This window comes from Sorex fumeus, unplaced genomic scaffold (assembly GCF_029834395.1).
Source record: "Sorex fumeus unplaced genomic scaffold, SorFum_2.1 ptg000006l, whole genome shotgun sequence".
Classification (NCBI taxonomy): domain Eukaryota; kingdom Metazoa; phylum Chordata; class Mammalia; order Eulipotyphla; family Soricidae; genus Sorex; species Sorex fumeus.
In genome coordinates, this window is record NW_026606063.1 from 66,068,863 (window position 1) to 66,085,096 (window position 16,234).

A 16,234-nucleotide genomic window follows, 5' to 3' on the forward strand; every position below is an offset into this window, starting at 1 on the left:
TTATTTGATTGCTCCAGGCTGGATATTAAACCCTAAGATGTGTCATTCTTCCAGCCAATGTGTGAGTAAATGATTTATGCCAACCTGGGTTTTATTGTTTCCCTTCTTCCTCTCATTAAGCAGCACAAGGTCATCAAAGGAGCAACCCCAGCCCCCACTAACACTGCTCAGATTTTCCATTTCTGCTTGGTCTGTAACCTTCAAGGGCGAAGGACCACTGTTTAAAAAAACTTTTTACTTTCTTAAAATGAAAAGACCCAAGTGGAATGAGAGACTCTGAGTTGCCAGTAATTGAAGTATAATTGAATATTGTTATGAAGTGGCTGCTGATCCTAACTACATGACAGGGCACTACTGGTACATAGTGAATGTGAGTGAGGCCTTGGGCTGACTATGAAATGATCCTATTTGGCAACTGCACTATTCTCTAAATTCTCAGAATCACAATAGCATGCTCCACACTGCCCCTGCCCCAACCCCATTTCTGATTACAAACACAGAAAGTCTCCATACATCCGCGTGTCCACCAGTTTGCCTATAGATGCAAAGACCAAAGGAGTTTCAATGAGGGTCAGGATATATAGCATGTTACAGATTCATATACTTACACCACTATCATAATTATGATGTTTAACAAAAATAATAATCCAACTGACTAATGTATTTCATGTAAAAACCCCTATCAATTATACATGTTTGTTCAGACACTTCAGAAACAGTAACAACTCCGCAGCTTTCAGTGGCTTCAAAACACACAATTGAAACATCCTGACCAAATAAAAAGGAAAAAAAAAAAACAAAGAAGAAAATATCATTCCAGAGGGAGTAAAGTCATTAAGTACATAAATTAGCCATCTTATCAACAAACTCCCTTTAGCAAAACCATTCATTAGTATTCAAGAGCAGAACAGAGAATGTGAGCCACGGATGAGTGAATGTCAGGAGCAAAACAAAGCAAGACAAAGCATCTTGTGAGATTCAAAACAGATTATATAGATGGAAGACAACTGAAAACACACCACAGTCTTACTGAGAACACAGATATGAGTTTCCTGCATGTATTATAAGCAACACAGAGACACAAGAAACACCAAACTGAAGAGCCTGGCCCTAGCCCCACAGCCTCTCTGGCAGGAGAGAACAGAAAGTACAAAGGCGGTGAATAAATAAAAGATCACAGGCAAGACTGTGATAAAGGCTCCAGGAAAGTCAGCCTGTGCAGCAGGACGCAGAGAACTGGGCCAGTCCTATCTGACCCAGGCACATGAATTTGCTAATTTCCAGAAAAGCCTGAACTGCTCTCACTGGAGGCAGGATCTCAAAAATCCTTCTGGACAAGGGCATGGCTTTCCCCAGAGACCAAGTGATAGAACAATGCATATTGCTCTCACACCCTCCTCCAAAAATCTCTTGAATCAGATGGAAGGGAGTTGAGGGAGGAAGGCCAACTATTATCCTTGGGGTAGCTGTGAGAAAGCAACTGTCTTGTCTGTTTTATCAACCACTTCATTACTTTGGAAAGCACTTGGCTGTATCTCTTACCTACCCCAAGTCCTGTAGAGGAAAGTTTTTATAAGAAGTTCAAAGAGCTGGAACATATTAAGAGTTTGTGGAGTGACATATCCAGGGATCCCGATAAGTATGAAAAGTCAGCAGCTGAGAAGGCAAGGAACAGTATCAAGCAGGGAGGTTACTCCTGATAGAGGTCCCTCCCTTCGAACAGGCTCCCTCTCCCTCCAGCCAGGAGACCCAACTCTCCATACTTCAAGATTCGGGGCAGGATCCAACATGAAGCAGGGCACTGCTTTCCTCTTCCTGAAAACCCTTCAAAGCCAAAAAGAGGTTATGATCTTGAAATGAGACATTGCACCTTAAGCACATATCAGTTAGAGAGAGTAATTGGGCAAAGTAGATGTTGAGGGTACTATGCACTAATGCTTTGGAGGAGGAAGCAATACATCTGTTCACATGCAAGGGCTGACCAATTCTCCCAGATGTCCAAAAGAGAAGGTTTTCTAAGTGAATTAATGCTGTACACACAATAATGTAGAAGAGGACTTGGGAATTCCTCTGAATATTCCTCATGTACCTGTGATGGAATGTTATCTTATAGGTAAATTTCACATTATTTCTTAGTTTGGGCACAGAGTGACTCACAGGTGAGAGAAAAATCCCATTCACCATTACATACTGTTACCAAGGTATGTGCAAGAACAGCACATGCATTATAAAGTGGAGTGACCAGTAAAATATTACCCAAGGTCGAATATTTAAAAGTGGAAGGATGTGCTATAAATATGCCTTCTAGGATCACAAATATGAAGCTTGGATAACATGGACAAATCAGGATGTGTGGTCATCCTAATATCCACATGATTAAATTGAGGTGAAACAAAAAGTATCTCTAAATATTATTTACTTATTCGGTTACACAGTTATTACTTTTTAATTACCTGCCATATGCCAGACAGACAGTGAGCCCCAAAAGTCCCCTTCCTCATGGAGTGTTTGCCCTAACCAAAGCTATTTGTGGGTACATGTGTTATGCAGTCAGTATTGTTCATGGACACAAGAAATCAGATTGAAACTTTATTCTCCTGTAAATTGGCCGTTTGAACTGTACTATAAAATCTATATAGTAGTCCAAATTATGTAGGTTGAATCTGTAACATGTTGCATCTAAAATTCAACATGCACTAAATTATAGACCATGGGAGACAAAGGAGGATTGAGAAACTCAAAACACAGCATCTTGCTCCATTCCTACTTGTGAATCATGTCACCTTGCCTTCTCCTAAACTCTTTCTTTCTGTCCTACCCCTTTCATGGGTTGTGAGGTCATAGGAGCCTTCACTCTAGTGTTACAATTTGTTCTCACGTGTTATTTCAGTTGCTCACACAATGATCCTGTAGAATTCGTAGAGTGTCAGTCTCAAAACTGTCTTATTCTGCAGTGAAAGTCAGATAGCAAAAAATGTGATGGCATGACCAAGCAGAGCCCTCTGACTCTGGGTCAAGAGTGGCAGAGATGAAATACCTCCAGGCCCACAGGCCACAGAAAGATATGACACAATTTATTTATTCTCCATGCAGAGGTTTGGGGCAGCAAGGCAAGGCACAGTTCAGCATGGAACACACTAGCTGCTGGTGTCAACTGCATCATAGGAGCCGTGAGAACTGGGAGAAGTTACACAAACTCTCTACACCTGCTTTCACATAGATCTGAACAACTCAGAGAGACCACTCAGGTTACCTCCCAGAGAGGTTCTGAGGATTAAATAAGACAATGGGTAATAAGCATTTGGCCCAAGTATCTGCTGAAGAATAATGCAGCATCCTTGTTAGCTCTCACTGCTTTATTAAAGACCTATGACAGAGATTATCCAGTCTCTTTCCTCACCCTCTGATACTGTAATAAAAGACTGCTTGGCTACATTACACTGCTCGGGTTTCACATCCTGGGAACCCCTGAGAATGGGGAAGAGTAGAATTGCTGCTGGAAGACTCATGGAGATGGCAATGGAGTTGTTTCACTGACCTGGGCATCCATGAGAAAAATTCTATGGATAATACAAACTTTAAACTTCAGAGAGCTTTTTGCATGTGGGCTAGACAGGTGGAATCTGAATGTAATGGTGAATGGGATTTTTCTCTCACCTGTGAGTCACTCTGTGTCCAAACTAAGAAATAATGTGAAATTCACCTAAAAGATATTATTCCATAACAGGTACATGAGGAATATTCAGAGGAATTCCCAAGCCCTCTTCTAAAATTCTTGACAAGGAAGAGAAATACGCACACTTTCAAATCAGGAATGGACTTTAAAAATCAAGATTGGGAAGGCTCTGGACAGTGAAGAACAATGTCCAGGATTATCACAGGAAGTACATCAATTATGATTCATTACATTTAAAAGATGTAATTGCAAGTAAGTAACCTATAATTGTGTATGTATCACAGAGAATACAATTCACCCTCTGTCTACACATCACTTAAATCTAATAAGCACATGCTTTTCTTGCCATGTTTCTTTTGCTAGAAAAGTAAAAGCTTTGCTATAAATTATTACCTTCGCTAACAGAGTTTCTCATATTAACCCCAAGGAAACATCAAGCAGATGGGGCTGATATCAATCCCGACTTCTGCTGGTTTAATAGGAAAACAAAGTCGGTGAAGACCTGTCAGAGTCGTAAGAACACATTAAGAGCAGAACTAGAATTTTAACAGGGTTTTCCTACCCTTAATCTAAATCTTTTTCAAATGTTTCTTGTTCTTCTGAGATATCCCTCTTTTGTACAAGCATGAACATGTAGAAGATAAAACACATAAGATCCACATCTCCACACCCTTACAGATAGAACATCATTCTTGTCTTATGTGGAAGGGGCTGGAATGGAGAGATAGCACAGCAGGTAGGGCATTTGCCTTGCACGCAGCCAACATGGCCGACCCGATTTCGATTCCTCTGCCCCTCTCGGAGAGCCCAGAAAGCTACTGAGAGTATCTCACCCACATGGCAAAGCCTAGCAAGCTCCCCGTGATGATATGCCAAACACAGTAACAACAAGTCTCACGATGGAGACCTTACTGGGCCCACTTGAGCAAATCAATGAACAATGGGAGGACCATGACCATGGAAGAGGCTACTGTGGGTATACTCTATATTCATACATATTCACATTAGACATAAAGCCTTTATTTTTATTTATTTATTATAATAAATAAAATTTACTAAATAAATTATTCATTTATTTATAAATAAATAAAAATATATTTATTTTTTATTTTCTCCTGCCCCCGAGCCTGGCTGTCCTCACTGGGTCCCCTTGGAGGAGGGCAGGTTGAGTTTCCCTCTCTGCCCTGAGCAGAGCCCCGGCAGCTGAAGACCTCCGGGCTAGGACCCAGCTACAGCCATGCTGAGACCTCTCTCCACATGCTCAGACGAGCCTCACACATGAAGGAAAGGGCAGAGGAACCCAGGTGTGCAGGACCCGGGGCTGAGATCTCCAAGCCTGCTTGGTTCGGGAATGGGCCTCCTCCACCCAGATCTCCCATCTTCTAGTAGCTAGCCGTGTAACCCCATCAATGGCCAGGATCCAGAGACTATAAAACCAAGCTACCTGAAGCACCTCTTTTTCTCTAGTTCTCACCCTCAGAGAACCCGTCAGGCTACTGAAAGTATCCTGCCTACATATATGCCTAACTGGGAACACCTGTAAAGGTGATTAGAGGCTGCCGCAAAAGTCTCCATCCCTCTTGGCGTGCTCGGCAAACTACCAAGAGTATCCCACCCGCATGGCAGAGCCTGGCAAGCTACCTGTGGCGTACTCGATATGCCAAAAACAGTTACAATGAAGTTCCTCATTCCCCTGACCCTGAAAGAGTCCCCAATATGCCATCGGGCTACACTAGCACGTGACAAGGACGAATGAAGATGTTATTGGTGGTGCCCGCTCCAGCAAATCAATGAACAATGGAATAATAGTGATAGTGATATTATAAGTAAAATAAATAAATCATTTTAATTTATTTTTGCTTTGTTTTCAGTTTGGTGGTCACACATGGTTGCGCTCAGAGCTTACTCCTAACTCTGGCTCAGGGATCACTCTTGGTGAACTAAAGGGACCATATGGGATGCTGGGGATTGGACCTGGGTCGGCCATGTGCAAGGCAAGTGCCCTGTCTGCTATATTGCCCTGTCCCCTAGCCTTCATTTTGAAAGTGCCATTTAAGATGTCACTAAGCCATCCAACAATAGAGAAACATACTTAGTTTCTCCTTACAGTAAACATATAATCTTAATATCTAACCAAGTACAAAATGAGAGAAAGTGAGTTAGAGACGTTCAATAAGATATGATATTGAAAGAGTTCAATAGAACTCTTTCAGGCACAGAGAAATTTCAGACACAGACACCTGTTTCCTTTGTACTAGAACCTGGCATTTATCACCCGATCAATTTAAAATCTGACTTCACACCACCAAGGGAAGGCTTCACGCATAGAGTTCTGAGTCTCAGAGTTACTTTGTCCTAAATAAGTCAACAGTGAGTGAAGCCAAGAGCTAAATTAAAAATAGAGGGAAGCAAGTCAAGTCTTTATGGCCTTGGGCAAAGGGAATATTCACCTGCAAAACATAAATTTTCAGGTCCACTCCCCACAGAGGGCAGGTCTGTATGCACAGCAGCTGAATCACATAGCATATTCAGCTCCAAAAGGAATTCTGAACACAAACCACTGAAATTCTGGTGTGCTCAGGATGAATATTCAAAGCACCAAATCCTAAGCATCTTTCACAACATAGCAACAGAGTGTAATCCCCTGCTAAAACTTCAGTAGACATGATGAAACGTCCAAGAAAATGGAAATGAGGGACCTGTGAGATAGCCCAACCGGGTTCAACCCCAGATACCTCATGGTACACCCTCCCCCAACCTCACCAGGTGTTGCCCTTGGGGAGCCCAGCAGTATCACATTCTCGGGCTGAGCACTGAACAGCCAGGAGGGAACCTCCGGGTCTCCTAGGCACTGCTTAGGATCTCCCCAAAACAAATAAAACAAATTAACAGAAAAAATATAAACCAGAAAGTAATAAACATAGAAGCACAAGAAGTTCCAAGCAAGAAAAACAAAGTAAATCTGTGTTGAATCACACCAAGGAAAACCTGCAGAATGTCAGAAATCTTAAATATGAAAGAAAATTCAGACTAATTTCAAGTAGCAATCAGAGGAATAATCTAATTCTCTTCCGTAACAAGAAGCTAAAAGGAATTAATACCTACCAACTACTAAGTGATAACAACACTAAGCCTTAATTTCTCTTATCATTCAGGAGAATAAACAAAATAAAGACATTTTAGGCCAAAGTCAAGTAAATTTATTTTTTAGTTTATTTTTTATTTTTTAAGATAGTACTGTAGTACTGTCCTCCCATTGTTCATTGATTTGCTTGAGCGGGCACCAGTAATGTCTCACAACAAATTTTGAGACTTGTTACTGTTTTTTGGCATATCTAATACGCCACGGGGAGCTTGCCAGGCTCTGCCCTGTGGGCGGGATACTCTCAGTAGCTTTCCAGGCTCTCTGCGAGGGGTGGAGGAATCAAACCTGGGTTGGCCTCATGCAAGGCAAATGCCCTACCCGCTGTGCTATTGCTTCAGCCCATTTTTAAAGATACTTATTAAAAAGAAGATAGCTAAGTCAAAAGAAAAGAATTTGGTACAAAAGGGAAACAAAAGAAGTAACAGTGGAAAAGCAGATTTGGAAAATAAGCATGACCACAAATCTACTTAAATATTGTTTAAGTTTTTTTTTTTAAAATACTAATTACATACAAACCAGGATTAAATTATAAAGACAAACTGAATTCTGAAAACCACACCTTGCAGTGCTCAGGTTTTACTCCTGGTTCTAGGCTCAGGAATCACTCATGGTAGGGCTTAGTGGACCATCAGTACTAGGAATGGGACCCAGATTATGTCTCACACAAAGCAAGAAAGTGTCTTAGCCCCTGTATTATCCCCTCTCGATCCAGACTGTTAGCTTTTTTTAAGTGTTACTTAGGAAAAGGATAAAGGAGAACAAATGAATTCTAAACTACATCATTACTCACCAAAAAGTGCAATTACACTTCTTTTTATAGATACCTGAAAATTTAGCTATATGGGATTTATTTATATGGTCTAGTTTTATCTGGACTACCCCCATCTACCAGCTTTATCTGGGGAACCACAACAGGGTCAGCAGCAAGCACCTTAACCTCTATGCTATCTTTCTGGGCCTATATGTGGTGGGTGCTGAGATATATTGCACTTGTATCTCAAATGCAAATGACTTGAGTGTAATACTATAGAAAAGAATGCCTGGGAAATAAAGATCACATACAAAACATAAATACAGAAAAATTACATGTGTAAAATTCATTTTTAATTTGGGCAGTAATAGGAATACATGAAAAAAGTCTTTGAATCACAAGAAATTAATTTAAATTGAGCTGCTAAAACAAGATAATTAAAGAAGAAATTAACTCAGGAGGTATTATATGAATATCAATAGCATAATACAAAAATATAAGAAGTAACAATTGGTAAAATAACAAACAGTAATTGATAACACAGTTATTGAGGTTCTTTTTAATATACCCCATCAATTGATAAATTAGCCTCCTAAAATTGGCAAAACATCATTATTAAAATGTGATCTAATCTGTATACATATTTGCACATAGGCCAGCATAAAAGTCTGTGCCCAATCAAATAGATAATATTTTTAAAAGCAAGTATAGAAATTGTCATTTTAGAGTGCCACATGTTAAATCATAAAATCAATATCAGGTCTACTTGACTTAAATGTAATAAAATATCAATAAAGTTTAAAATAACCATAAATATCCATTTGTTATTATATTCTAAAATTCAAAGAAATTATTGGGCTAAAATTTTAAAAAATCACAAGTGAATATTAAGATACTGAGAAACTTCATTTTTAAGAAGAGTTTTATTTAATAATTTTATTTCAGCCTCCACAAAATTCCTTGGATTTCATGAGAGTCATAATGGATTTTATTGACTCTAAGCCAGTGACAGAGCATTGTGGATCAGTTTTACCAAGCAATCTTCCTTTTAGGTTTATCATAAATTGACTGTGCTCTCTTCTCAGAACAGGTAAGATTTGGCAGTTTACAGAAATTATGATGTTAAGGCCAGAAAGATAGTAGAGGGGCTAAAGCTGCTTTTTTTTTTCTTTTGGGTCACACTCGTTATTGGATGCTGGGACTCGAACCCAGGTCGGCCACATGCAAGGCAAAGGCCCTACCTGCTGTGCTATCGCTCCAGCCCCCTATTGCTTTTACTTTAATGAGAACAGTCTTTACCTACAGTTTGGAGAACTTATGAAGAGAAGTGACTTATAATAAAAAATTAAAATACTGAAGCAATTGAAATGATCTTGTTTGTTTTAATAAAATTAATGTCATTTTAGCACAAAGGCAAGACAATTTTGCAAGTTATGATTATAAAATTGTTTGATTATTATTATGCAATTTTGCAAGTTTTCAATTCAAAATTGAAACAATTGAAAGAAATATTTGCTATGTTTTCAGCTATAAATGATTTTGCTTTCGCTTTGGGGGTGTAAGTTCAGGCTTGCTCCTGGCTCTATGCTTAGGGACTGTTCTTGGCTGTGCTCAGAGAACCATGTCTGATGGCTCAGGGATTGAACCTAGGTCAGTTATAGGCAAGGCACGTACCCTGTACAAGCTTTCCAGCCCAATGAGTTTCTAGGAATTAATTTACCCTTGTTAGGTAGGACTTAATATATTAGAAACTATAAAATAAATAAATTTAATAACCAAAGAGCTAAACTTCAATTTGAGAATTTTTATAAAATCAAAATATGCCCCATTAAAGTTAGGTAAGAAAATTTAAAAGAACAAAATATGATAAATTAGAAATTACTGTACCTCACAAAATTAGGTTATTTAAAAATGCATAAGCTTCTGAGAATTTTGATGCAGGTGTAGAAAGTCAAACTACTAATATTAGGAAGGAGTAAACAAAATATAAATATAGAAAAAAATAAAAATTAGAAAAATAATTCCCTCCTTATAAATAAAAAGTTCAAGTAAATTTCTATCCCATTTTCAGAAAAATTTAAATTATTTAAATAGATCCATGAAGACCTAGATAAACTGAAACAATTATAAAACAACTGAATGTTTGGTAAAAATCTACTATTAAAAAAACCCCTGATATACAAAGCATAAAATTCACTAGGTTTTAGAGATGAGTTTCTACAACCCTACAAGGAAAAAGTTTATGCAAAGGATTCTTTATACCTGTCTTAGGGTTTCAATATATGTGAAAGAATTCTCTGGCAAAACAAAAAACATATATCTTATTAATGATAAATAGTACTGTCATTGTTAATTTGGTACAAGAAAAAAAGTTTATGCAATGAGTTCTTTGTACACTTCTTAGGGTTTCAATATTTGTGAAAGAACTCTTGAGAAAAACAAAACAGGGATTGGAGAGATAGCACAGTGGGTAGGGCATTTGCCTTGCATGCGGCCGACCCGGTTTCGATTCCCAGCATCTCATATGGTTCCCTGAGCACTGCCAGGAGTAACTCCTGAGTGCAGAGCCAGGAGTAATCCCTGTGCATCGCCAGGTGTAACCCAAAAAGCAAAAAAAAAAAGAAAAAGAAAAACAAAACAAAATATCTTATTAATGATAAATAATACTGTCATTGTTAATTTGGTATGAAGAATTATATTCTTGAAGAAAAAAATACCTGCTCTTGTTTAAAAAACATACAAACACATGCCTGTGGTAGAGTGCAGTGTAAAATTCTAGAAGGCACTTAAAAGAGTCTTTACCAAAAGTGAGAGAAAGTTGTTGAACTCATTCTTCAGACAAGGTTAGCTCAATAGAAGGGATGGGGGTTCTGAAGCAGAGGAAACCGGGTCTTATGAGGAACAGACACATCAGTACTAAGATGTGATTTTAGAAGGATTTTCTAACAGACACGTCCCAAAAAGGAGGTGAAGATCGTGAGCTTCATCCACTGCCCAGGAGTGGGTGAACATGTGCTTCTTGGTAACCAAACATGACAGAGGACAGATCAAGGAAAAAGGTTTTTTTTTTTTCTTCAGAGATCAGGGTTGATAATTCAGGCAGATTTCAAGCAAAGAAACTCTTGGGGTTTCCTATTTCAAATTCAGACCAGCATGGTATCCAGAGGAGATGTCTTCATGAAGGTTTACTTTCTGTCTTTCTCTTAAAATAATAATACAAGTGATTTAATTCCAAGGTAACAGGATGGAAAGAAGTTGAAAAGATTTTGCATCCTAACCCCAAGTTTAAAGATCGAGGAAATGAAAAGACATGGTGTGTGGAGAAGTCTACAGGACTAGGAAATAATTAATTCCCAATTTCATTCTAGAGCTCTATCCCTGTGGTTGGGATGTACTAAGAAGAACACTCATTTCTAAGAAATCAAGTTACTCAAAATAGAAATATTCATGGTGAGAAATGAGAGGACAACAAAATGAGGTTCACATACATGGAAAGGGAAAACAAAGTGTTTGGTGCTTCTTGTCAAATTTTCTACAATTTTTCAAAGGTGTGCAAAGTTTACTGGATTAGTTTATTCATTTAACAGGCTGTCCTGTTTAATCATTATCAATGTGCCTCCTTAATTTCTGAGGCAGATCCATGCAGGTAGACTAGGTACAGAGAATAAAGTGCCCCAAATAGAAACCATGGCATTTTTCATGAATGAGAACTCCTGTCACTCCTGTCACATCATGTTCCCTGTGCAAATGCACAGACGCTGGGGATCCAGGGAGATAGCGCAGAGACTTGGCATGAATGTTTGTATGTTCCAGACCCCAAGTTTCATCTGCTGTCACTACCTGGTCTCCAAACCCTGAGCATCATCCTACCCAAGAAGGAGCAAATTCAAACACTCACTCTAAAATCATATTTATATTCAGTTTAAAAGTTAAAACACTGGAATGGCAGATGCCCAATGGGCTGTCAAATGTCCACGAAAGAAGGAAATACTCCTTCTGTCCCATTGCAGAGAAGGGGAGGTTTCCCAGTGTCACCAGCTCCTGTAGGTGGGAAAAAGCCCTAGGGAGAGAGCTGCTTCCTACAGGACACTCATTTCTGAGAACAATGTCCTCAATGCCAGGGCAGTCTTCACGTGGACTTCTCCTTCTCCTCTGGCTACAGGCACAGCATTTGTGCATTTGACTCTGCATCACCCGAGATGTGGAAAAGGAAAAGGAAATCCAGAAGCCCAGGAGGCCGATGGATCCAGGTATCAGCAGAGACTGAGAAACATAGATGAATCTGGATCGCAAAAGAGCCACAGGGAGAGCCACCTGCCCTGAAACTCTGACATGGACATGGCATGACCACCTTCTAGCAAAGTGCCACACAATGGGAGGGGTGTGGTCATCCCCGAGAATGAGAGAAAAAGGGCAGGTACTAAAGACAGGTATCCCAGAAAATGGGATACCTGGGAAGATGTGGCTTAAAATAAGCAAAGAAACTCTGAGGTAGCCCTGAGAGTAGAAATAGTATGCAAGAGGCAGTAAACTAAACTATTGCCACAGCCACTCTTACCAAAGACAGTATCACCAGCACCAATTACAGTCACTGCTTAGTGCTTTTTCTTTTTAAAATCTCTTAAAAACATTGAGTGGGTTGGGGCGGAGTGGTCGGGGTATCCCAAGCAATGCTCAGGAGCCCAGAGGCCACTCCCAGGCATACTTGGGCACCAGGCTGCATGGTTCAGGGATGAGACGCAGCAATGCTGCCTAGGCCTCATGGGGCTGGAGCTCATGCATATCACACCTGGTAGCGCTCAGGCTGTGGAGACCAGGTAGTGGTATAGATCTGAATCATACAAGCATGCATGCCAGCTCTCTGTGCTATTTCCCTGAATTCCCCAGCACTGTTCTCAGAATGTGATCTATACTCTTGCTCAGTCCTCAGGACAGAAGAAGCCTCCAGGATAGACAGAAAGATGAGACATCGAACAGACCTGGGTGGAATTTTAGCCAAGCAGCCGCCAGAAAGTTCATTTCCCCATTTCTCATTTCCGTCTCTAACAAAGAGGATAATCAAAAGTATCTGGGCTGGTGGTGGTGAAAATTAGAGATAATGAACTTAAGTGCCTACTAGCGGCTGTTATTAGTGCAATTAATCTGATTAAAATAATCAGGAGTAAAGAACAGAAGAAAGTGTGGTAATGGACTTGAAATGACAACAAAAGAGCAGCAATGGAAACAGAGCACAGGCAGCCCTCCAGAGCAGGGACAGGGGACAGAGGTGGGAGTGGACACCATGACCAACACAACCTGCATTCAATGCCCAACTTGGAGGATCTGGGTAAACTGTGAGTCTGCTCCTACCTGTGGCCAATGGGAAGCTTAAGATCAGTCCTGACAGGGGAGGACAGTTCTGAAAATTGTATGGAGAGATAGCATCTGGGTTTATTTTTGCTGGCGACCCACTTGTGTCAAGGTTCCTCTCTGCAAAGACAGCCACAAAGTGCATCCCCCTTACTTCCAGTTCCCAGGCAGAGCTGAAACAGCCCCCCTAGCAGAGCCAAGCCAGAGCCAGGCAATCAGGGACAGCAACGTCATTAAGAAGCACTTGCCCTCATGGTTCACTGCTAATAGAATATTGTGGAACCAACATGCAGGTCAGGAGGCGGCTGCAGGCCCCCAGGGCAGCCCCCACCCTCACACCTGCTGTGTGCCTGTGCTGGTCTCAGGGCAGCAGCCTCTGCTGAGACCTGCGCTCAAAGCCAGGTCTTGTGGTCTCCAAGTCACCCTACCTGTAACGCTTGGAAGCCCCTCTTGTGTGCGTCATCACCCATGTGCATGTCATCTTTAGCTCATGCAGAAGGGCCAGCCACTGTCTGTCCACCCTTCTAGATGAAAAGTCAGAACACAAAGCACTTAACAGTAGCGCATAAATTCTTCCCAGCGAACACGTTTCTCTAGAAGACAGCCACAGAATCTCGTGGAGATTAAGTGTCAACTACAATGAAAGGTCTCTGTGGGACCAGAAGATGAGGTGACGCTACGGAAAGCTAAGAAGCAGGTGGCTGAGAACGCAGGTGACAAGATAGGAGCGAGCTCTTGGCTTCCCAAAGACAGAGAAAAGTGGCTTGGAAGAGCAGGTGAGATAGATTTTTTAATTTATTTCTTATTTTTGCATCCCACCTCGCTGGTCTGTTTCCTAAGAAATTGTTCCCTGGAACAGTGACAGCGGCCGCCCCAGGGAGGACGGGCAGGGCGGAGCTAGTGCCCTGCAGCCAAATCAACGCAGGTGGTAGGTGTTGCCCAGCCGGCCCTCGGGGCTGCTCCGCGGGTCTGGCCTCTCCCAGGGCTGCGGGCGCCCCTGGAAGCACCCGGACGTGGATCTTTTCAGCACTCTGCAGGCGGCGACCCCTGCAGACTTCTTTCACCTCGCTCTTTCCCGGGAAGCGGGTCCCAGAGCAGGAGAGGTGCTGTCAGCCGCCGGGCGCCCGGTAGCAGCGAGCAAGCGGCCGCGACATTGCAGCTGCGACGTCCGCGGGATCTGGGACTTGGGGACACTCCCAAGCATGACTCCTGTCCGCGGGTCAGTCTGACGACCGCGCTCGGGTCCTTCACTCCCGAAACGCCGGGTTGCGGGCCACCGGGGTTATCACAGCCGCTGCCCGCCCGCCCACGCCCCTCTGACGGGCTCGGCGGCTCAGCGCTCCCGCGCGGGGCCGCGCACTCACCTATCTTGGCCAGCGAGGCCAGCAGGATCCACAGCGTGATCTCGAAGGGGATCTGCACGTGCGGGTAGTCCAGGGTGAACACCGGCAAGCGGGTCTCTTCGGCCGGGGTCGTCCCCGGGGCTACCACACTGGCGGGACTGGGAGGGCTGGAGCTGCTGCCCACGGCGCGAGACGCGTCCAGCAGCGTCTCGGCCAGGCAACCGGCCGGCCCCGCCACCTGCAGGAGCAGCGGCAGCAGCAGCAGCAGCAGCGGCGGCGGCGGCGTCGGCGCGGGTGCCCGCCAGGTCGGCTCCATGGGACCGGCCCCCGCGCCGCGGATGAGCCCGGCGCTGACCCCCTCGGCTCGTTCAGCGCATCGCGCCGGGACAGCGCCACCGGCTCGGCCCCGCGCCGCCGCCTGTCCGCCGCCACGAGCTGGGTCCGGGCTGCGAGCGGCCGCTCTGCGGGCCCCGTGCGCGGTGCGCCGCCCTCAGCCGCCCTGCACCGCCGCCCGCCGGCCCATGCCCGGTCCGCGGCTCTGGCCCGCCGCAGGCCCTGCCCCGGGCGGCCCGCGGGGAGGCCGGGGCGGGGCCCGGTCCTCGAGGGCGGGGCTGGGGCGGGAGGGGCGTGGTCTGAGCCGCGGTTGGGGCGCGGTGGGCGTGGTGGGGCGGGGCCGGGCCCTCCCACCTTGGCGTGGAGCGCACCTGCAGAGTTCGAGGGCTGCTGGGGGGTTCTTGGGTAGTGAGAATGGGGGCGCGGGTCCCCACGTAGTCCCCTCTCTTACAGCGCGTCTACGAGGATGCCACCTTTCGGTGGGATTGCCTTGCGTGCGCTCTAGATGGGGAAGGGTCCCTGAGCCCCAGGCTGTGTCTGATAAACTTCCAGGGATAAGGCTGGGGTGAACCCCCTTCTCCCCGTGGCACCTTTATCCTTGGAAGGCGGTCGAGGGCTTCCCTTCTGGGGTGTTCAACGGGTGGGGTGCTCTCTGAAGGCTGGAGGCCAGGAGAAGCAGAACCCGAGGCTTGGGAGAACTGCCAGTACTGCCCGGGGCGTGACAGAGAGGACAAGGGGTCCCTGCAGGGGACCAAAAGTCTAGGAATGCCTCTTCTCACTTCTTGTTTCCTTCGCAGGAGTTATCTTTGGCGTCCGAGGGAGCCTCGGTGCATGCTTCGCCTCCCCGAGCAGAACTCGGTGTTCCACGTTCCCACGGGACCTCTCGCTTGTTCTCCAGCTCATTGTTGTAACACTGTCGCTTCCCCCGTCTGCCTGCGTGCCTTCCCCCCTTCCCCCGCCTGGACGTGAAATGGAAACGTTTTTCTCTGTCTGCAGACTTGGAGGTGTCGGTGTTCCGGAGCAAGAGAAACACAATCATTTCATGGAAAACCAGTGGTTTGCCGCTTCCAGCCAGAGCCGCTGATTACAGGCCACGCGGTGTTGTGGCAAGGGAAGGGAGGAAGCGCGATTCCCTTCTGCACCCGGAGAGCTCGGTCTGGCTGGGTCAGCCTGCGCAGACCGCTGCCCCCAGCTCCCATGCCAACACTCTGGATCCTGTAACTTCATCACCAGGAACTGAAACCAACTGCAAAGCAGGCAGTTGTCATCAAGTGAACTCAAGAGAGCTTTCCTTTGACATTTAAGAAAACCAAATCCTTCTCTCCTGATATTAATAATAATATATGATGTGTCTAAGCATGGAGCTACTTGGACACTAAAAGACTTTATCCAAGGTTATAACAGAGAGAACTCTTTGAAACCTCAGCGGAAGCCATGGGGGAACTTTTCACGTGAAAAGAAACTCCTAAGTGGCCTTGGGACCTTGAGAGAAAGTGGTGCAGGGACAAGTCCTGGATCAAACGGAGCATACGGTTAACATTTCCAAAGTGTTACTGTTTCAAAAGTGTGCTTCATTTTGCAAAATTACTCAGTTGCTCAAAATTTTGTCTTTCCTTCTCTTTTCACTAAAAATTTTC

The 16,234-nt window shown here is 44.0% G+C and overlaps 1 protein-coding gene across 1 annotated transcript in view; it reads right to left on the reverse strand.

The window, feature by feature from the left end:
* SLC9A2 (solute carrier family 9 member A2) overlaps nucleotides 1-14,801 on the reverse strand; it is a 95,294-nt gene extending 80,493 nt beyond the window's left edge. The window contains exon 1 of the mRNA XM_056125086.1: nucleotides 14,286-14,801. Within this exon, the coding sequence (XP_055981061.1) occupies nucleotides 14,286-14,580 (295 nt within the window). The 5' untranslated portion in view covers nucleotides 14,581-14,801. The remainder of the gene's footprint in view (nucleotides 1-14,285) is intronic.
* Between the last annotated feature and the right edge of the window lie 1,433 nt (nucleotides 14,802-16,234).